The sequence below is a fragment of the Mizuhopecten yessoensis genome, unplaced genomic scaffold (genome assembly GCF_002113885.1).
Source record: "Mizuhopecten yessoensis strain PY_sf001 unplaced genomic scaffold, ASM211388v2 scaffold11139, whole genome shotgun sequence".
NCBI lineage: Eukaryota > Metazoa > Mollusca > Bivalvia > Pectinida > Pectinidae > Mizuhopecten > Mizuhopecten yessoensis.
The window spans coordinates 1,666,463-1,689,328 of record NW_018408899.1 but is presented as its reverse complement, the minus strand read 5'-3'; the positions used below and the strand labels follow the sequence as shown (position 1 = coordinate 1,689,328).

Here is a 22,866-nt window from a genome sequence, read left to right as displayed (position 1 = left end):
ATTGATCTAAACTTAACAATATAGCAGAATCATCAAGTGTGTAAAAAATAAAACAACCTAAAAACTAACTTACCACTTTTGCAGAATCACCAAGCGTGTAGGATCATTACCTAAAAACCAGATTATCACAGCTATAATAAAGTTATAGTGTGTAATTAACCTATAAACCAGACTATCACTGTAGCAGAGTCAGCAAGTGTGTTATTGAACTAAAGAACTGGCAAAGCAGTGTAGTGTAGCAGAATCTTCAAATTTTTAACACATTTGCAGAAGTTGATATACAAATTGCTACTTGACTATATATAGAACATACCTTGATGCTAGCAGCCCTAATTGGTTATTCTGAACACTGATAACACAGAAAGTATTGGTACATACATGTGTTGTGGCTAGAATAAAAACTAAACAATGCATGTGTACAAAATTTGATTTATTTCAGAATTATTGTTATAAATCGGCTAACAATTTGAAAATGTATTTTAAAAAAGCTGTATAAAACATTATAGCTTCTCTAAGTATTTGTGATTATGTCTAATAGGTGTTAACCTATCATGATTTTTAAATTTAACACAATATTGAAAAATTTGAACGGCAACAACTACGCCGACATAGTATTTCCCTCTAAGGTGAAGTAAAAAAATCACATGTAGAGTATTCCATATTAAATTAAAAAATTATAAAAACATATTATGACAATTCAATTTGTATAAAAAATATAATCTGTCTTAAGTATGTGACCATTTACTAATTTTCATGATATGTAAAAGATATCTACAGAACAGCAAAGATCAGATATGGTTTTTAATCAGATTGCACCTGGTGAGATGTACCAGCAAAGTGTACAAGGCCATGTCAGCATGCCCAAATGGGAAATAACAAAATTCAGATAGTTATACATATTTCAAATATGAAGATGAAGGTTGTCCATATTCTTAGAAAGTGAAAACTATTGTGATACATGTGTTATTATTTTAATACAGTAGTAAGGAGTACATTTATAGGTGTCCCACTCTCTGTGATGAAAATCTGGATACACACCAGGGTAAATCAAATTATGAGATCAAAATGTTTTTATGAATGGTGAATGTCAGACTTTCTATTTCAAAATAAAACATCCGTTAAAGACAACTTCTGTGATGAATAATCATTTTTTTAGCATTTCAATTGAAAGTTAGTTCTGGATATGCACAAACAATGTATATATATATGACTTACAAAATTTTAAAAATATGATTTACATTTACATATATTGCGTATCACAGACAGACTTTGAGGGAAAAACAAATGAATAGTAAAATCAGATCTCTCTATTTCGTTAAACCATTGCATCTCCCTTCAATTCTTCTTCAATATATTGCAAAAATCCATCATAACGCAAACATTTTACCAGACAAACCATGGACTTGTAACAAGATTTTGGAGAACTTGTATAGTGACTTCTCCGTATAGGCAGATCTCCATATATAGGGTTGGTCTTGTTCTGATTTGTACGTTTGAGGATTCTAGATATTTTAGAGATAAAATATCAAAGAAAAAGGGTAAAATATGTAAATATAAATCATCAACCAAACCATTCTCTGTAATATAAATAATGACCCTTCCAAATTTCCCACATGGGTCTACTGACCAAGATAAAAGACTGATTCAAAATGAAAATATTCCACTTTGTGTGTATTACAAAATACTAGGAAATTTTCAACTGGTCAACTTTTGCTCATTACTGGTAAAATCCATATGCCCAGCATTTATTTTGCCCTGTATATCTAATAACAGATTGTTGTGGATTAATATTCCGCCATCAGGATAAATTTGCTGTCATTATGGAGGGCCAAAATCGTAGAGGTTAAACCTTAGCAAAATTTTCCCTGTAAAGTCCCAGTTTATTGATAATATGAAAAATGTTTGCTCTTTAAAATGACAATGAAGAGCATTAATAATAAGTTTATGTAAAGTATATGATGTGTTTGTTCATGAGCCTGCATGTCTATAATAAGTAACCGGAAATTTTGGTACAGCACAAAATTACCAAACTAAATATCATTTAATATAAGGAATGTTATCGTTTTCGCATGAAAAAAAAAAAGTGTTTCAGATCCAGAATATGAATTTCCTTATCAACAATTACTGTTGGGGAAATCCATTCCAAAAGTTTCTCACATTAAAGGATCCATGATTGACAAGGTTTAATTGTAGTGTACTATATACTTAAAAGACAGTAGCAATAAAACTGGTTCATTGATACTGTTAGCTATAGTTCTTCCTTGCTCATTTTCTGTATCTTTTCATGTTGCTCTTTAGCAAACATTATTTGTTCTTCCTGATTCTCATCCTTTTTTTTAGTGATTTTTGCTTTTTTCCCCTCAAACAAAATGTCAAATCTCCTGTTTTCAATTTCAATAATATCTTCCATTTCAGCAACTTCCCTACGGTTTGACATGTTACTGCCTGGCAGCCAGTATCGATATTTGTTATTTACAGCAAACAAAAACTGGAGGACGTTAGAGTAGTTTATAACACCCATGATATTGGTGCGGTACTCTACCGCATTGAATGCTATTTCTTCGATCATTCCAGGTCTCTGTGGGACCAAAACCAAGATGGCAGGAAGCTCAAAGGTGTCGTCTTCAAGACCTAGTCCTAGAGATCTGAAATCCTCTATTGTAGCATCTACGAATCTCCCAAAATTGTAATATTTTCTGAATCTTATTGCTAGTGCTTTGAACAAGGATGGGGTATCTGGAGTGTCTGAAACAAACAAAAATAAAGAGATCACTTCCCTATAATATCTGGTCTAGCTGTAGCTAGATGCGAGCCATAGCTCAAGGCCTGATAAATTTTATTTTAATTTGAAATTTTATATTATCATGTTGATTTAGCAGTGTACTGTAAATATTTTGACAGATTCTGTTCAGACAAACTAAATTGCTGTAAATCAGAGTAAAATAGTCTTTTTAGAGTACATTCTCATACTCCCACAAATTCAAATCATATCAACAGGAAAAGATGTTATTTTCTCTTATACCCTGGACATGCACATACATGTATACAAGGTTTTTCGTGGTGTGGGATTTCCTTGTCCTCCCTCACACTAGGGTAAGACGATTTCTGTGATGCCACAATGAAAACAATTGACATCACTTCATATAACAAGTTGAGCCTTAAAGCCTTATATTTTAGTAAAAATCTTTTTCAATGATGGAAAAAAATAATCACTCTATCCTTCCTGGATAAGAGGAAAAGAAACTGTGCACTCCTTTTGGGGTAAAAGAGGCAAATCTCAATACTTTGAGTAAGATTATTATATTATCAAACCCTCAGATTAAAATCATGCCCTTCTTCTTCTTCCAGGTAAGGAACCGAATTCAATAAATGAATGTATTTGGTTCCGCGTTAAGATTTGTCCATCTCACTAACAGGAGATGTATATGATTTGATTATAAGTGATACAAACCTGTAAGTAGTACAATAGGGAAGCGTGAAGGTGATGAAGAAAAACACTCAACAAGGAAGTCTTGAATATCCTTGCCCTTCATCCTTAAAGTCTGGTCTGGCAGAGACTTGATGGCAGCGATCTTAGCATCATTAGGATTTTTAGCAGACACCCATTTCTTTTTCTTATGCTGGGTTCCTCCATAGGGATACACTCGTGACTCCCCATCTTTGGCTGGGTTGTAATTCTAAAATTATTTTAAACTCAAAGTTTAGAAAGTTTACTCTGGCAAATTTACTAGATATACTACAGTTCTGTACTATTGTATATATACATACTTTACTCCACACACTTGTCAATACCATTAAGTTTATCCAGGTACAGAGTAAAAATTAATTTCCATTTTACTCAGATGATCAATCTGGTCCTTCAAATACCAATGCAGTAGCACCTTAAGTCTTCAGGTATACATTAAATATGGAACTAAACCATTGAGAAAAGCATTACTTAATTAGAGTCTTGTGAATGATTTGCGGGTGGTGGGGTTAGATGTTCCGAGACTTTTCATTAATATTGATCACTTTTTTTATGCCACTCTGGTAACTTACTAGCGCCATTTCTTACACTGACTCGGCTTGGGAGAATTTCTTTTTAGCTTATTTGGTTGAGTGTAAGACTAGTAAAACAAAGGTGCCTGGTCCGACTCTTAGCAGAGGAATATTTACATATTAAAAAAAAATGTCTGCTACACTTGCACCCACATAGCAACTCAGCAATACTTTCACAACATTTGCCATAACATCTAAAAACTCAGGAGTTTTTTCCTGGTATGGAAGTATGTCACCCTGGTAAAAGAACATTAGATGGGCATACATCCACGAATATATGACATAAATAGAATAATAAGTAAGTGAATATGCAATGATATATGAAAATTTATGTATTTATTTACTTATTGTTTGTATTTAATTGATACTCATCGTTGCTAGTGTAACACCGACATAGCAACGTACATTCCAATCTCATATATGCACTATAACTTCATACGAGGGTAAAGTCTGGTATATTCTACAACGTACAAAGTATGGTCACATACACTTCTTCTTGTGGATAATAGCAATCCTTCACATAAACTGAATATTACATGCTATTCATAATGAGGCTATTCCCCATTCCTTGAATTCTAAATAAAAATCTACTCACCATATTTACAATGAGTCAGTTTTAGTCACAATTCGTACATGTATGTACAATATTAGCTAGTGGTTTTAGAATACCGGAATCTAGACCATTTCAATGTTATCCTATGGAAAATGAAGCTAAAACGAAAGTAAACAATGTTACTTACTATGTCAGAAAGGAGTTCAGGGTTTAGTGTTTTGTCGATCATCCCCAACCAAACCACACCCCTTGTGCCAACAGCCATCTTCTTCCATCCCATAGACATAGTACCATCGTGGAAAATGATAATCCATGGATCGTTGCAGTTCAAAACAACGTCTGTAAAGTTCTCCTGAGTTATGGGTAAAATGTCCAAGAATTTTTCTTCTGGTGCAAATTCTGGCGTATCAGTCTCTTGTCCCTGTTGTGCATTTACGCAAATTAAACAAAGAAATAGATAAAAGGTTAATAGGAACATTTTTATTTCGTTAGCATCAAAGCGTTTCACAGGAAGTACAGGTGGCTTGGCGTGGTTGGTTACAATTTTGGGGAAACCACCGGAAGTAAAGGGGATTCCTACACTGCATAGCATAATACGGAAGCCCGACCGGTTCACAACACTGTGTAGTTCACTGGGACGTGCGGTTTTATTAGCACCGAAATCTACATGCAAGTTAAAGATATGCAGCAAAATAAACTAAGACAGGTCTGGTGTCCTATATTTACAAGTTTATCGTGAATACAATACAAAATAGGTGTGATGGAAGACGTAAAAACGTCAGTTATAATGCGTCTCTGTCTAATGGAGTACCACGTTATTTAAGTCAGTACTAGTATTAATACCCGGCCTCCTCTACCCCGGCTGGGGTAATATATACGTCTCTGGTTAATCCTTACTCAGTAACTCAACATTCCTATAGGCTGTTTTACTTAAGTTTTACATCTCTTCTGTCATAGATTGATACTAACTTAAAATTATTACTAACAACAAATGTGATCTAATGGTTTTTAAACATGAATATACCACGTAGGCATAATCTTTAAAAAAAATATCAATAAATCTGAAAGCATGTCACAGATATATGTATGCCAGTGACACTGCATTCATATTGATACAAAAGAAAGTATAAGCCGTTCAGCTTCTGATTGGGGCATGTGGTCTGGAGCAGAGACGTACAGTGTATATGCTTTATACCAACCACGGACTTAGATAACAATATAATATAGTTCCGTGATACCAACGCGCTGAGCACCAGTCTGTACAAAGACAAGGTATATATATACGCAGCGGATGGATGTGATATTTGAAAGTTTAGTGGGTTTTTTTAGTGGGGTTTTATTAGGTGTCCGTCGTTTTACTTACGTTTGGTCCCTTCCTCTTTCTTCTTTTTATTAATGATATTACTAATAATGTAACTTCTCATATAAAACTCTTTGCAGATGATACCTCTCTCTATGTAATAGTAAATAATAACAATGACCTTACAACACCTACTAACATGCTTAATGATGATCTTGACTCAATCTCTGAATGGTCAAAGCGATGGCAGATCCTATTCAATCCGAATAAGACTGTAGCTATTAACTTCTCTCGTAGACACATTAACAATCATCCTCAACTGCTATTTAACAATACTCCAATTGCACAACATGAACACCATACTCACTTAGGACTAACATTTAACAGTAAAGGGACATGGTCAGATCACATTTCAAATATTTATAAGAAAGCGAACTCTAGACTAAGTATTCTTAGAATTTTAAAAACTACAGTTGATAGGAATACATTAAAAACATTATATGTCTCTTATATAAGACCTGTGCTAGAATATTCTGATATAGTATGGGATAATTGTACCAAATCGGAATCAGATCTTTTAGAATCAGTTCAACTAGAAGCTATGCGTTTAATTACTGGCCTCAGACGAGGTACATCTCATCATATTCTGTATACTGAAACACAACTTGAAACATTACACACACGAAGACAAAATCATAAACTAACATTAATGTATAAGATTCTTAATAATTACACTCCAACTTATCTCGATAATATCATTCAACCATTTCTAAATGTAAATAATAACTATACCTTCAGAAATAACAGATTCTTTAATATACCACAGACAAGAACTACTACTTATATGAATAGCTTCTTCCCTTCTACAATGGTAAAATGGAATGCACTTGATAGCACTGTACGAGACTCCATCTCAATTTCATCTTTTAAAAAGAAACTTAAAAAAACCTTTGATACATCCGTCTCAGAAACTTTTATTAACTGTGTTCCGAGGAAACTTAACATAATTTTATGTCAGCTAAGAAATTTTAAAAGTGATCTTAACTGTGATAAGTTACAAGACCATCTGATTGATGATGCTTCCTGTGTATGTGGTGTACAGAGGGAAGATCTAATACATTTTTTCTTTCAATGTCCTCTGTATTCTAATATTAGGCATCATATTACCACTATTTATAATCTAGTAGGATATTTAAATCTGCACTGTTTAGTATATGGTATTAGTAATGCATCCAACCAATTAAATAAAACTATTCTTATACATGTTGACTCTTATATTAAATCATCAAAACGTTTCGTTACTTATACGTGCTAGATAAATTTCCAAATGAATATTCATGTATTGTTATAATTATTGTTATTCAGGCAAGTTTTATCCCTTAAATAACGAGTATTAGACATAAGCTGGTGTGGGTGTGGGTGTGCATGAGTGTGAGAGGAAACGAATCACAACATTTTATATATTTAAGCATTGTACATATCTACCGGAATTAGAAGAAGACTGATATAGGCAAAGCCTGTTGTCTTATTCTTTTGTCAATACTGTTCAAATATCTCCTTTAATGTTAACTTATATGTTTGTATTATATATGTATTGTCAATAAAATACTTTGAAATTGAAATTACTTACGTTTGGTTCCATTTGATGACACCACAGATTCGAACAGGCAATATTACCTATATTCGAATCGCTGATATCACCAAAATGGATTCAAAAGTAAACCATCGCCCAATCGGATTTTTAGTTAGGTCCATAAGATCTAACACTATACGAAAGTCCTCATTACGTTGAAATTGATGTGTTCTAGTATATTTACCGTATGAAAGAGAAATTCCACACTTTTCATACAACAAACACGACCCGAATCATAAGAATTATTGAACTTTAAGTTCTGTCTGTCAGGAAATGGGACAGACAGTCTGATGGAATAACATTATGTACCATGACGTCATAAAGCATGTAACTTAGATTTTCCCGCCACTGTCATGACTGTTCACGTGTTGCCTGGACCAGACATCCACGTATCCCTTGCAAAGCTCTTTTCTTCTTCTCCCCATCATCTGCATACCACTTCTGGTGTATTGACGCAATATTAAAGGAATACAAAAATCAATGCTACACTGTAGGCGTATATGCATGTATATAAACCATCACGTGAAGCTGTCATGGTGTGACAGTGTAATAAGTGTAAAACAGAAATAAGTAGCCATTCGGTTAATCAACTTGCTCGTAAAACCTAAAAAGAAGTGAGGTCTCACCAACTGAATATCGAAAAGGGTAGACACAATAATATCATTCGCAGAAATAGAAACTGTAGCAAATGTGATTTGGGAGACGTCGAGGACGGATTTCATTTCATTTTTGTATGTCCTTTTTATAATGATTTGAGGTTAAAGTATATAAAGAAGTATTATTATAAGAGTCCCTCTGTTTACAAACTTGTCCAACTTTTATCTGTAAATAATGTCAAAGAGTTGTCAAATCTAGGTAAATATTTATATCTAGCCACTAAGCGGCGAAATTGATTAATTAGCTACACGTATTTATAATTTTTGTGCTTTTGTATTATGTTCTTTGTTTAGTTTGCACTTGTATGCTTATAGTCACTCTCCTATAACATATATACATGTACAATGTATCATGATTACTTTGTACCTATAAGTCTTAAGACTTTTGGTGAATAAAGAACTTGAACTTGAACTTGAACTTGAACTAATTTTTTCTGTCCTACCAAAGAAACTTTCGAATTTGTATACGCCCGTCAAATTTGACGGAAGTATAATGGTATGGGGTTGTTCGTCGGTCCGTCCGGCGTAAACTTTTGTTTGTCCGGCAATCTCCTCCTACATTTTTCGACCGATCTCTTTGAAACTTGGTTATACATTAATATCATGATATGAAGTTGTGTCTCCCTTAAAAGAATTTTGATTCGACATTTTTTTTCCGAAAGATATTGTCCTTTGTTCATTTCAGTATTTGATTTTTTGTCCGGAGATATCCTCATACATGTTTTGACGGATTTCTTTGAAACTTAGTAGGCCGCGAAATAATCATGATATGTTGTTGTGTTTCCTTGAAAAGAATTTTTATTCAATAATTTTTGCAAAAGTTATTACCCTTTGTTTATTTTAGCATTGGATTTTTGTCCGGCAATCTCTTCCTACATTTTTCAACGGATTTCTTTGAAACTTGCATGGTATATATTATAATCATGATATGAAGTTGTGTCTCGCTAAAAGAATTTTGATTCCAAGATTTTTGCAAAAGTTATTACCCTTTGTTTATTATAGCATTGGATTTTTGTCCGGCAATCTCTTCCTACATTTTCAACGGATCTCTTTGAAACTTGCATGGTATATATTATAATCATGATATGAAGTTGTGTCTCACTAAAAGAATTTTGGTTCAAAGATTTTTGCAAAAGTTATTGCACTTTGTTTATTTCAGTATTTGTTTTTTTGTCCGGATATTTTCTTCTACATTTTGTATAGCATATCAGCTAACCACTCTTAGAATGATGCAGATCTTATTTCAATGTAAGAAAGTATATAACACTAGTACTATATGGCATTCGACGGGCGTATATTGTTCCACCCCGCGGTACTCTTGTTTATTTTCATATTTCAGTTTCCACGTCAATTTTTCATGTAAACTGAAGTTCAGTCCAGTCAAGTGAACTGTTTCGAGCACAAAATTGTGAATAGTTGCTCCAGACCCAAAATATCAGGGATGACCGTCTTACCCCGTGGCCGAACTTACCCCGGTCCGAGGTAACATGACTTAGTAAAGGATTTAGGCAACGATTTTTTTCATAATTTCATATTTTACGGTCATGTGATGCATTAGTGAATTCTGCATTAGTACATGTAGTCACCAAGACCCGTCTCTCTTGGTACTCAGTTGATGGACTTGACAGGCCAGGCGAACATCAACTGCAAGCTGAGAGACAGTAATACACAATTTGCACACCTAAATATCCTACCTGTGAAGGCCTGTTAACTACCTGTAGGTCTCACCATTTTATACTATAGCCAAAGGGCATTTACGATACCTACCTGTGAATTAACAGGTGAACTAATTACCCAGAGGTGTTAACTGCGAATGTCATGACCAAAACGCATTTATAACAAAAATAATGTCAATCTGCCGTAAGTGTTTTAAAAAAAGACGTGGTATCTTTTTAAAATATATAATCATGGCTTTTACAACAGTGGTTTCAGATTAATGAGTTTTGTTGACGCACAGACCAAAAATTCAAAATTTGTTGGTATCTAATGCAACGTATTGTGATTAGGAATGCAGTTTTGGAAATATTCTTTTCTTAACCCTTCCTCTCATCCGGCGATCGACCCACTGTAAGCATACACTCCGAAAATGATTTGCAACGCGGCCACTCTATGCGTACAGGGATTCAACTAACATTACACTTGATGCGTATGGCCTTCCATACAATGCGGGAAAACGTCATCATTTTCTGTTTCCGGTGATATATATTTATTTTGTTTTCTGTACGTTTATCAATAAATCAAACAAATTTGTCAGCATGTTTTAGAATAAATAATCCGTTCTTACAAAATAAAAACTATCTCTTTTTGGAGAGGTATTTATATTCATGTAATGTGATTTGCTGTGAATTTTTACCGCCATTTTGAACCTGAAAAGAAACGCAAGCAAAAGACGTCATTGTTTTGTACTCAAGTGAGTCGTTGATGTACTATGGACGGGTAAGCTGTTTGATCGGCTAATCTGATTATTATATATCATGTGTATTTAGTATATGTATTGTATTCACGTGGTGTCATTTAAAGTCCATTCATCAAAATGATACAATGCATGTCCTGGTGATGGCATCTTGGCTGAAACTGAAAGTCGCATGGTTCAGTCATTTTAGATGGTTACAAAATATTTAATGAAATTTGTCATCATAATTCACGAATGTGTGTTAGCGATATCACAACGTTCCGTCCTGCGAGCCGACTATAGCTGCCAATTAAATTAAAAGGGTGAAATAATGACTCAAATTACAAAATTTTCGAAGCGAAACAAGGAAGCAAAAAACGTAAACATTCCATCCTCGTTTCATTATCTGCGTCGTTTGCGTGTTTTACAGAAATTTGAATGTGGTCAGCATGTTCATAAGTTAATATTAACACTATCTTCAATCTGTATTCATTTTACGATGCATTGTATGCTATTTATAATAGTGTTTATGAAATATTGGAATCTGAACACGGCCATAATGCACAAACCGGATGGTGTACATGAGGTTTCCATAACGTGGGTGTGACACTCCCTTGTGATAAATTTATGTAGAATTCTTCCCCATTCATAAAAATGTATTATACTGTTCAGCAAACCACCATAAATTATTGGGTTTCCCAAATAAAAATGGTTTTATTTAATTTGCTCGTTCTATGCATGGACGCTTTTAAACTTGCAAGATTTTTATATCATAAAATTTAGGTTTTATTGTCGTATCAAATTTTATTCACTTGTAAAGTAAAATTACATACTAAAAACAGAAGTAGAAAATGTTAGTTAGCTGCTGTTTGATTGACTTGAGACCCTGTATTTACATCATTTTGGACAATAAATTGTTGTGACATATTTCCAAATTTTTAAATTTACTTTGCGCCTGTTTATTTCGTGTGTAAGTAAGTATTGATGAATAATAACATCCTTGTTTGATTGTCGCTCTTTTTCCATTTTGATGATGTTTTAATTTCTATCAGTATACAAGAAATGTTCAAAAACACACTTAACTAACAATTTGTTTTAATACATGTTCAAATGATAGACAAACCAAGATTTTTGTTAGTATTGGAAGATATTGATATTTGTTACACCTCAAGTGAATTTCTAGCTATTTGATTGGTTGGGAGAAAATTAAACAAAAATCTCTGTCACCCTCCGAAAATACATTGGTTTTAAGGGGCGCGGGTGATATTGCCATGAGACAGTCAAAAATATCACATCACAAAAAATGTGCGTTAACCGCTTCGTTTCCCCACCGTGATGGTCACAAGAACGTTTGACGGCAACAGACAATTTTATCAAGCGCCGGTGCGATATCGATTGTAAACAGTAGACTATCAACAAACAAGATGTCATTATCGAGGTTTGCTGCCGTTTCTGAGCTACAAAGACTTTTGGTGTAACAAAATAGATATGACATTCATTAGCAGGTGACAGTGAATATTGTCAACTCACAAAAACCCATTGTCACCTGTGGCGAAGCCGAGGGTGACAATGGTTTTCTCAGGTTGACAATATTCATTGTCACTTGCTAATGAATGTCATATTTATATAATATTCATTTTGCAATATTATACAATTACATATTTTTGAAAATTCCTTTTATTCAACAAATATTTTTATAGTAAATATTATCCTCCCGTGTTCCGTTTTTGATGATCATCTGTTTTCGACAGTCGTTTATTTCCGGGTCACGCACGCTGTTGTGGGTCATATTAGGTGTCACAGATGTTATGTTTTGACGCCAGCAAGCTAACAACTGTTCTTAATTAAATGTTTGAAAAACCATGATCTGCATATGATAACTTTCATTTTTACCGCACTGTAGTGTTTAAACTCCCCTTTGCATAATTCCAAAACTACACCAAGTTTAATACCCTTAAAGACCGATTTAATTAACCTGAAAATGTTTGTGACTTCTTGTCTGCTTTGCTGTCATACTGTTGCTTCAAAACCATGTGACAAACATGGGCGGAGACTCGGTTCTGAAAAAAATGTATGTAATAATTATAATAATAATAATATACAACATTTGATATAGCGCCCAGGGATTAATCTAGGTTTTGGGGGAAAGTCCCCTTTCGGTAAAAAGGTGATTTTTTTTCCCTAATAGGGGAAAAATACATAATTGGACTGTCTCGATGTTTGTTTATATTTTGTATGGATACTAGCTGTTATTTCTTAGAATAAAAAGACCAGGAAAAATGACATGGGTACATTATTAACTTGATCACTAGGGAGCACTTTCATGAATGTGTTCATCTTCATGACTTTCTAGACGTCTAGTAGGATGGTCACCCAAGCCAGTCCCAACTACAAAGTTGATTTTTTTTGTAACCTGAGTAATGTTCACAGATTTTGCAAACATAGCCTCTGTTGACATAACTATAATATAGCCATGTTTATTTCAACTCATACATTTCTGTATTGAAACGTCTGTCAAAATAAATTCACACTATAGAAATCCTTTTTGTCATATCAATTCTAAAGGTCATCATAAAATGATTATATGCTGACAAAAAAATATTCATTTGAAGTGTAAGATACTGCAAAATTCAAACCTTGATCTGATTTGGGTCCCTACATTCGCAAAAACCGGAGACGCTGATTGGTGACTTCAGAGCGGTCTGTAAATATCTCAAGTGAGCCCCAGGTGCTTATTTCCCTTGTAAGAACACTCGTCGATATTTTTCCTTTGATACAACCATAAATGAATACAATTCCTTCCTACTCAGATTTGTTCTATGATTTAATAAAATGATGGTTTGGTGATCGGNTGTGGGGGGGGGGGGGGGGGGGGCTGTATCAATTTCCTACTCAGTCTGACCTTTTGCCTGTTTGGCAAACATTGCATCTATAGTAAGATCATTTCCTTTTGCATCTTTCTCTCTTATTTTTACACATAAAACCCTCCTTGTGCGACATGATGTCTGGTTAATTTTAACTTAAGGTTTCTTACGGGTGCGATGTTACGCATGCGTACATCGGGATGGAAAACACGTTTCATGAACTCCGGGAAATAAACAAAAAACGATCAATGATTTTCAAATTGGTGCTCGAGAATCGTTTTCTTTTTATGAGGAAGAGAATACATTGCATTTATAATCAAGATTTTGAAATATTTATTTTGAAGAAAAAGGGGAAAATAGGGGAATTTTGGTACCTTTTTCTCGAGGGGAAAGTGCCGTTTAACGGCAGCAAAATAAACCTAGATTAGTCCCTGAGCGCCCTATCTAGCTTACCTAAGCCACTCTAAAGCACTTTACAGTACATAGATATGCAATTTATACAATCAATACAGTTAGCATATACATTAATGAATACAATTTTGAGGAATTGCAGGAGATGCCTTATCGGGTGATAACTACTAGTCCTATGCCACCTGGCTAATATCTGTGTATGCCTGTGTATCATATAGATTGTCACCTCACTTGAATGCAACAGCACAGATACTGCAACATCCACCCCAGTCCATTTTATACTCCGTCTGGGTTGTTGGAGTTGTGTGGGCAGGAGAAACACACTTTCTCTGAATATTCCATGCAAATGACGACTTCGGGGATCGAACCCAAGCTGCCTGCATGGAAGGCCTGAGTGTTTAACACTCAACCAATCGGCCCATAAGCTAAGAGACGTCAGCTTATCATTGTGTACGCGATTCGCAGAATTTTAGTTTGTGTATATTTCCTTTTATTCGGAGACATAAATAAATTATCATCTCCCTTATTTTGGGTAAAAAGTCCCCAAAGAGGAAAATAATTGATGAAAATTTCTCTTATGATTGTAACAGGAAGAGGGCTGAGTAGTAGCTTTTCCTTGCTATGAAAACAAAATCTAATACCAAAAAAACTCTTTGCACTGTTTTAAACTTTTAAAATGATTTTTCCATGGTAATTTCTGAGGTTAGGGAGATTTATTCGCCTCAAACATATAGTTGATCAGTTCATGTTCGAGTTTACTTGTTTTACTGTCCTATTTGGCCACCGTACCGTGGACGTAGTACGCACGCACACAAGGTAGGCAGTCGCCATGTTTGTTGACAATTTTTTATAGTGGTATTTATCAAAGATAATCATTTTTTTACAGAATTATGGCAATAAAAGTAAATGCCTTAAGCGGTAAGGCTTGGAATGAAATTGATGTCACATGGTCCGTAAAAAGCAATTTTGCTTGTACGCCGTCAAAAAGCGATATTACCAGGGTAAATTTTAACAAGCAATGACATAAGATCTACCAGCTTTGGGTGTCATTCTGGTAGAGTTTTGCAGCCCTATAAACTAACTGAATTGACCACAAAATAGTTGATATTACGATACCAAAATATATTGGTACAGCCCTGTTTTTATCCCCTTTTCAGTATATTCATCCTTGATTTTCCCTTGTTAAGTTTTGTTTAGACTGTTGAATTTAAGTCACACTTTGTGACATGTTTTCATTTAAAAATTAAATTTTACCATTATTTCTCTTAATGTTGGAGGGACACTCCTGATTTTTGGACTCTATTATTTTACACTTCCTACCAATGAGTTTACTGGCTATTCCTCTAGATCTTATCATTTCATCTGAAAGAAAGCTGAAAATGTGCCAATTTAAAATATATATTTTTTCACCCAAGGGGTAATTGTATTTTCATTCATGCATGAAGTGAGAGGTAGATGTTTCGGGTAAGGATGATATTGTCTCATCTGACTGTCTTTTGTTAAAGATAGAAAATGTGAAAATTATGAAACAGAAATATATTCTGGATGACTTGAAAGAACCAAGGAAAAAGAGACAACCATATAATTGGTGTGATATCATGATGCAACCTGAGAAGACGCTTTAACCCTTTCACCCCTATGTAACTTTAGTAGACTCTACCATGCATTGATCTAGATGAGTCCTTTATGGTCTACAGTGGTGAAAGGGTTAAGGGTTACACAAACAGTTCATTTCTGTATCATGTGCTATTTGTCAGAAAAAATGTGACAGTAAAAAGTGCCACTTTAACAGGTTCATTCTTTCTGTGAAACCCCAACTTATAACGTGTATACGTAGGACGTTTTAATACATTGTTTCATGAGGGGATATCTTTCACCCTGGTAAGCAATTCTGTTTGGTGATCTCATTAATTTTTGGCAATATTTTTGGCAACTGGGCAGGCCTTATTTATGTATCATGACAAAGAAGTGATGCCGCCTAATTTGAAATTTTGATTCAATGATTTTAGAAAAGTGTTATTGCCCTTTGCTATTTTTCAGCATTTTTATATTGTCTGCAGGATATTTTCTCATTGTTATGATAGGTAGAGATGTTTTTCAGTATTGGAATTTTGATTCAAACCGTTCAAAAGATTAAAAGAGCTTCATTTTGATTTTGAAAGAACTGAATATTTTGCCATCATAAGGAAGTTGATGACATACAGTAAAACCTCTCATGAAACTTGTTCAAATCTCTCGAGGTGATAGACTCTGTTTTTGTAGGGTTGAGGTGATAGACTCTGTTATTGTAGGGGTGAGGTGATAGACTCTGTTATTGTAGGGTTGAGGAGGTTGTTGTAACAGACCACAAATGTTTAAACATACTGTACATTTTTGTAGCTTATCAGCTGCATAGTTGAACTTTCTGGACATGATAAGTTTTCAGCCAGAAAATCATACTTGCAGACTGTCGGCTGATAAAAGGTAGAAGTTGATGGAGATTGTATTAGTAAAGTCAATGGCCAAATTTTTCGGGCTAATAATTGACAAACAGACCTGCTCATCATTATACTACAGTGCTACTAGGCTGTTGACATGTTATCTCGAGGAAAACTGTAAAGAGAACTGAACTAGATTGTTCACAATGAATATTTCATGGCAGTTTTCTCATTAACAGGATATAGATGAAGGAATGATATGGTGAATGCTTTCCTGAAAAACAACATACTTTGATCTCGTTTAAACTGGTATTGCAAGTGGAAACGTGTTTGTTACAAAGATAGCGATTTAGAAAAAATACATTGATCTGCTGCAAAGACTAGGAAAGATTGGCCTCTTACTGTGTAGTGTAGATCACAGTTGATGATAGCTATGTATACAGCTTTAGTGATTAAGGTTATTGTGTACCATCGTGTGGTAACTTGCATTGGAACTGACATTTGTAATGGATGGAACACAGACTTAACGACCCTTTTACCCTGTAAGACTCTAGTTCAATCAATACAAATAGAAGGACTTCTTTACATTCATTTCTCAAGGTGACTTCAAGAGCGTTAACTAGTATACATTTGTAATTACTTCTGTTACGTCAATTTGTTGTGGGTTTAATTTTCTGATCAATGGACTGGATTTCAAAATCTTGTTTGTATAGGTTTAATTTAGAATTTAGAAAAAATTCAAAAAGAACGGTAATTACTAGAACCAGTTCTGTGGTATAACATGAATGTTTTGCTTTGTACCTTCGACATACCTGTTTCCTTATTACCTTGCAGTGTCGTTTATGCTCGTGTCTCCCATAAAGCCTGCAATGTTTCTTTATCTTTTCCTGTTTAAGTTTTTATTAGACTCCAGCTAGCCCGACGACCTAGTTCTACACATCAGAGCTCTCCAAGTTCATTATATAGGGCTTGTATGTCATTCCCTTCAACATTAGACTCCAGCTAACCCAATGACCTAGTTATACACATCAGAGCTCTCCAAGTTCATTATATAGGACTTGTATGTCATTCCCTTCAACATTAGACTCCAGCTAGCCCAATGACCTAGTTATACACATCATAGCTCTCCAAGTTCATTGTATAGGGCTTGTATGTCATTCCCTTCAGCATTAGACTCCAGCTAACCCAATGACCCAGTTCTACACATCAGAGCTCTCCAAGTTCATTGTATAGGGCTTGTATGTCATTCCCTTCAACATTAGACTCCAGCTTACCCGATGACCTAGTTATACACATCAGAGCTCTCCAAGTTCATTATATAGGGCTTGTATGTCATTCCCTTCAACATTAGAATTTTAGCTGCAATATGGAAATTCAAACCCAATGGAACAGATGTTGGGTAATTTGCAAACTTGAATGAATTATACAAATTTTGATAGTAAGAAAATGAACACTAGACTGTTCACAGCGTTGTTTGTAGTAGGTTTCATAGTTTTGCCTTTTTAGGAGAGGCTGTGTTGATGCTAACAGTCAAAAAAGAATGAACAGAGTTTCCCATCTCAAGCGTGTATGTAGCGAGCTTGAGGCCTTGGCAAATCAAGCTATAGCTGAAGAAAACCTGAGGAACAGGTAGGCCAGACTCGTTATTCTGCTTGGATTAATTTTGTTGTTTTTGCGTTTGAAAACAAGCTTGAAAAGCTTGTCTTTGCCACTGTATTGAATTGATGAAAAATTTGGAGGTTATAACTGAAAAAGAGTGATTCCCCAGAATTGCGTCTCTGCATAACAGGAGCGAAACAGAGTTGCTTTGTTTTTCGTTGCAGTTTTTGTTTTGTTCTCGTTCATATTTTTATCCCACACTTTTTGGAGAAATTGTGAGATTTTAATTCAGGCCATTTGTCCCATTGGTAAGGCTTGGTTTTTGTGCAGTAAATAAAAAAAAAATGTGGAGTCCTCGTTTATATTGGCACGTGTCACAATAAGTTCACTTCAATTGTCAAATTGATGTATGCATATATTTATGCATAATTAATGAGGCTAACCACCTCTGTTTGGTTAATTGGTTTCTGTACAAAAACTCCTTAAAAATGGTTTTATTACAACCAAACTTGATGTTAACATATTAACAAGTGCCAGACTAAGTTTGCCAGTTCGATGTATTGCATAATTAATGTGGCTATCCAATTTTGATTGGTAAAGTGGGTTCCATGCGATAACTACATTTACCATAATAATGGTAGGATTTCACCCAAATATGGTGTGCAGTTTCATTCATGTAATATATCAAATGGTAATGGGTACTGGTAATCCAACATCTGGAGAAATCCTGAGATTTTCCCAGAATGTCTGCTTAGGATTCTCATACCTATTGAACACTGTCTACACTAAACCATAGCGATGAATTTGAACAACTGCTATATAACATATCCAGCAAGCAGGGGATAAAAAGTCCACAATTGTTCATCACCAGTAAAAAGAGACGGGCCAGATTTTTTCCTTCAATAAGATTCATCAGTTTGGAAATATGTTATATCAAAGTTTTGCTTTCTACACATTATTAACTATAAGAATGGCCAATACGATTCTGACAAAACAATGGCTATATACATATGTATATATTCAGAGGTAGACAATTTCAAAGAGTACATATCCATAGATGGATTTTTAAAAACTTTCATTTGGCTGCCATATTTTAACACCACTCTAGACAATGTCTCATGGGTGAGCCATTGGCATTGGCTTTTGTTCATTGTCATGCGTTGTTAGACTGTAAACAATTCCCATAGCCTAAATTCCATGACCAAAGATTTCCTAAAATTGCGAATTATATGGTTCCCAAGTTGGCAACCCCCCAAGGCCAATTAGGTTGAATTGGCTAACTTTTCAGCAGATATCCAGGAATCAATACTCGGTATGGTTGAAAGTTCCTGTTTTATCAAAACTGAATTTCATTACTTTCGGGTCACCCTTTATACAGGGTGGGGGTTTATATTAGAATCAACTTTTCTGTCTATTTGTCTGTTCGTCAGTGGATAAACGCTTGTTTATAATTAATAAGACAACTCTAGTAAATCATATGTTAATAATTTTCATTAGCCCTGAGAAAAAAAATGTACTTGCCAGGCTTCAGGATTTGAAAATGAACACCCCTGTTTCATTTGATGAAGTAGAGAAATTTTTGTACTTTTCTGATGCTGAAAAGTTTTGAATAGTGATCAAGTGCCACCAGGCTTCATGATTTTACTCCAACTTGGTATATATTTGAATGATCCATTCGTTGCCTTCACCAAGTAATTATATTGTTTTGAGGTGAAGAGCTTTTTCAAGTTAACAGTATTTAAAAAAATTCTGTTGGCCAGACTTATATTATCTTAGTAAATATTGAATATGTTCACTTGCCCTGACTAACTCATTCACCCCTGAAATTTCATAATGACCTTTTTCAACCTCTGAATTGGAAGAGTTCATATGTGTCTTCAGGGGCGAATGAGTTCAATCTGTTAGCATCAGGATTTTACCAAAATCATAATTTGGGTAGCAGTGCCAGTGTACAGTAGCGTACGGTGGCCGTGGGTGATGTGGTGTACAATGAATAACCCCTGTAATGTTACATGTATCAAAAGTTTTTAAAAAATCAGCTCTAAAACTGGCATATACATGATGTATTGGACTATGTGTGGGCTTCACATTTAAAAAAAAAATCAAAATCGAATTGGGCTTGAGACTACATTTTTGGTCATTTACGAATCTGTGCTAGCTTTTCATGTACGTAGTCTATTTTTGTACTCAGCACATGTGTAAATATTGTGAAAAATCCAGTTTGACGACCTATGCTAAAACGTGAGTATTTCTGTGACCGAGTAGGTGATATTCAATTTACGACGTGTTTTATGAAGAAAAATACTACTTGCGTGGGTCAAATTTTTGGTTAAAAATCATGTTTTTCACATTTTTTTGGCGTTTGATGCGGTAACCATTGTTTTCACAAATCCCAAATCTGGGGAAATCACTTTTTGAAAAATATTCATTCTTCTAAAAAAAACATGTGTTCAAAATGTAGTTTATAAATATATATATATATGTAGGTGTGTTGTGCAGGATGAATCTGCTATCCATGTTTATCCGAGACATGCCCTTTATTTTTAGGGTCAAGCCATTTCTACTGTACTCTGCTACCTTGGCAAATTGTACAGCTTGCTTTGATAAAATATCCTATACACTCAAAATCCCTGAAACATTTGGATTCTTCTCTTAAGTTCATATTGAGGAACAAAAATAGGCGATGGATATAGACTTCAAGGTGCTTTTGTTACTCTTCAAAACATCTGATATTTAACCTTGCCGTATGAAGTGATGAAGAACACGTAATAATGCATTTGCCTATGTGGACTAGGTAATTCTTGATTTTTGAGAAGTTACTCAAGCGTTTGTTTTGATAGTGTCTCGTTCAATTTTATATTTCTGGTACCTCAATTATTACAAATTCAATTATTGTGTTTCCTTTAAATCCTTGAACAAATATTTGAGATAATGTCTAGTGCATGCATATTGTATTATCGTGAAAGCTAAAAATGTTGATAAAACTGTCTTTGTGAATTTCATATACATTCAAAATGTCTTTTCTTTCTTTTTGAAGATACCGGAGCTATATATACTTCCATAAAATATGCTATGTAATTATACATAAGGAGATATAGTGGAAACTATTGCGTGGCTATGTTGTAGCTATAGATCTGTTATGAACAGTGTCTTTAGTAATGATCGAGTGTACGTGTTGGATGACCAATTAAGCACAAATTGGAAGTGAAGAAGGTAGTATGCTGGTATTGCTGCAGTCTAGTCCTCTTATACCAATACTTGTCAGTGTAACTGCTGATATATTGGCCGTGACAAGGTAGAAATATTGTGCAGGCTATAGCTAATTACTGGTGCAGTACTGGATACAGATGTGTGCACTATTATATTGCTAGGTAATAAAAAGATAACAGCAGATGGGAGGACTGCAATATAAGTGATAATATCAAACCAACCACCCATGCTACAGTGAATAGTACTAGGTACAGTTGCATGATGTTACATCGTTATTAACTCATGATAATTTACCCCTGAAATTTTATAATGAACTATTCCAACCTTTGATCTGGTAGAGTTCAAATGTGCCTTTATGGGTGAATGAGTTAATGATAAATCAATTACGTGATGTCTCCAAGTGTGACATTTTAATTTGCATATATATATATATATGTCTGATGGTATTGAACTAATTGTGCGTGAATTTTATAAAATATAAATGACCCATTAACTGTATATATATATTTTTCATGTCTTTTCATTTATCCTTGAACAAATAAGCAATTTGTATGTCTCTCCCTTGTTTTATTTGTCTTTAAAAAAAACATTGATTTAAATTTTAAATATTGACGTTTTTGTTATCAAGTTTATAGATATGAACGTTTGCATTTTGGGCATCTTACTAAATGTTGTACAGCTACAAATAGATGTACAACTTCACCCTTGTTCAAGACAAGACCATTAGTTACCATTTTTTTTTTTATAAATACCAGTGCAAGATAACAAACCTTCGCAAACATTAATTTAAGGCCCAACCCAAACTGGAGTCAGAGAGTTGAGAGATGAAACATTGATATCCGACAGCACAGTTTGAGCTGCAACCAAGATTATGTAGTTATTTTCTATGAGAGCATTGTGCATGCACCATATCACACTAGAGAAACACAACTTGTTTTGCTCGACACACGGGCATTCACATTGCAAGTGCGTTCTGTGGATGTGAATCATTTATTGCAGGTTTTATTTTTACACCAGTCCTGCACATGTTACTCTTCCTGAATTATTGAAAAGTCGCCTCATTGCAATTTACCTTTTTTTACTGCGTGTAACACCAAAGAATGGTGGTGTTAGTGTCTGATAGGGGACGCAAGTGGCAGTTATACACATATAGATACTTTGTGGGTGTTAATAGTTTTTTCTCTTCGGAGAGTTTTGTCACCTGAATTGCCACATGTGTAGCCTCAGTCTGTTTTATTGGTTCTTTATACTTTCTTACTACATGCTCTCAGGGGGAAAGTTCTGTGTTTTGATTAAGTAAGGTGTCCTTGTATCAGAGTATCTACATTTTATATGCATATATTGAACACTTGTTTGTAATGGTGAAATACATGTTAGAAATCCATCAAAAAGTAGAGAGAGAAAATAAGGGGCTGTTGTCAGTAACTTGATTGGAAAATGATTTCAGATTTTGGTGTTAACAGTATACACAAGGCAGGACTAAATTGAGACTCTTCTGGTCTATTTTCTGCCATCGCAATCTCTTCTTTTCTCTCTTATATGATCTACTGTTTGTTTTTAGTGGTGTCTCTCTAGGTGCTTTATTAATTAAGGAACTTTCTGAAAAGTAAGGATGTCGCAGCAATGGCAGTGTTACAGAAAGGTATCGTAACAGTAACCACAAAACGGTGAAAGTATCACAGAAGTAATTATGTCACTGAGAGTGATGTCACAGAGAAGGGAGGATGTCACAGGGAAGGGAGGATGTCACAGGGAAGGGAGGATGTCACTGAGAGTGATGTCACAGAGAAGAG

At 34.6% G+C, this 22,866-nt stretch overlaps 2 protein-coding genes across 7 annotated transcripts in view; one reads left to right on the top strand and one right to left on the bottom strand.

Moving 5' to 3' along the window:
- Positions 1–47: 47 nt before the first annotated feature.
- On the bottom strand, positions 48–5,183 carry LOC110466596. The gene is made up of 3 exons (XM_021523184.1): positions 4,779–5,183; positions 3,452–3,677; positions 48–2,745 (listed from the first exon to the last, which is right to left on the bottom strand). The coding sequence occupies exons 1-3, from the start codon at positions 5,181–5,183 to the stop codon at positions 2,249–2,251; spliced, it is 1,128 nt and encodes a 375-aa protein (XP_021378859.1). The 3' UTR covers positions 48–2,248.
- Positions 5,184–10,527: 5,344 nt separating this feature from the next.
- The window catches only part of LOC110466629 (polypyrimidine tract-binding protein 1-like), a 127,676-nt gene continuing 115,337 nt past the window's right edge, over positions 10,528–22,866 (top strand). For 2 of the 6 annotated variants that reach the window (XM_021523248.1, XM_021523246.1), the window contains exons 1-2: positions 10,539–10,590; positions 17,771–17,893. In XM_021523248.1, coding sequence (XP_021378923.1) covers positions 17,805–17,893 — 89 coding nt within the window. In that variant the 5' untranslated portion in view covers positions 10,539–10,590; positions 17,771–17,804. Of the gene's footprint in view, positions 10,617–17,770; positions 17,894–22,866 lie in introns of all 6 variants that reach the window. The other 4 variants (XM_021523254.1, XM_021523250.1, XM_021523257.1 and 1 more) reach the window with 2 other exon arrangements.

Coding starts and splice junctions, on each gene's coding strand:
- LOC110466596 (XM_021523184.1), bottom strand. CDS start 5,183: ATGCTATGCAGTGTAGGAATCCCCTTTACTTCCGGTGGTTTCCCCAAA. Junction 3,678..4,778: donor CTGAACTCCTTTCTGACATA/GTAAGTAACATT, acceptor AAATAATTTTAG/AATTACAACCCAGCCAAAGA. Junction 2,746..3,451: donor CCCTATTGTACTACTTACAG/GTTTGTATCACT, acceptor TGTTTGTTTCAG/ACACTCCAGATACCCCATCC.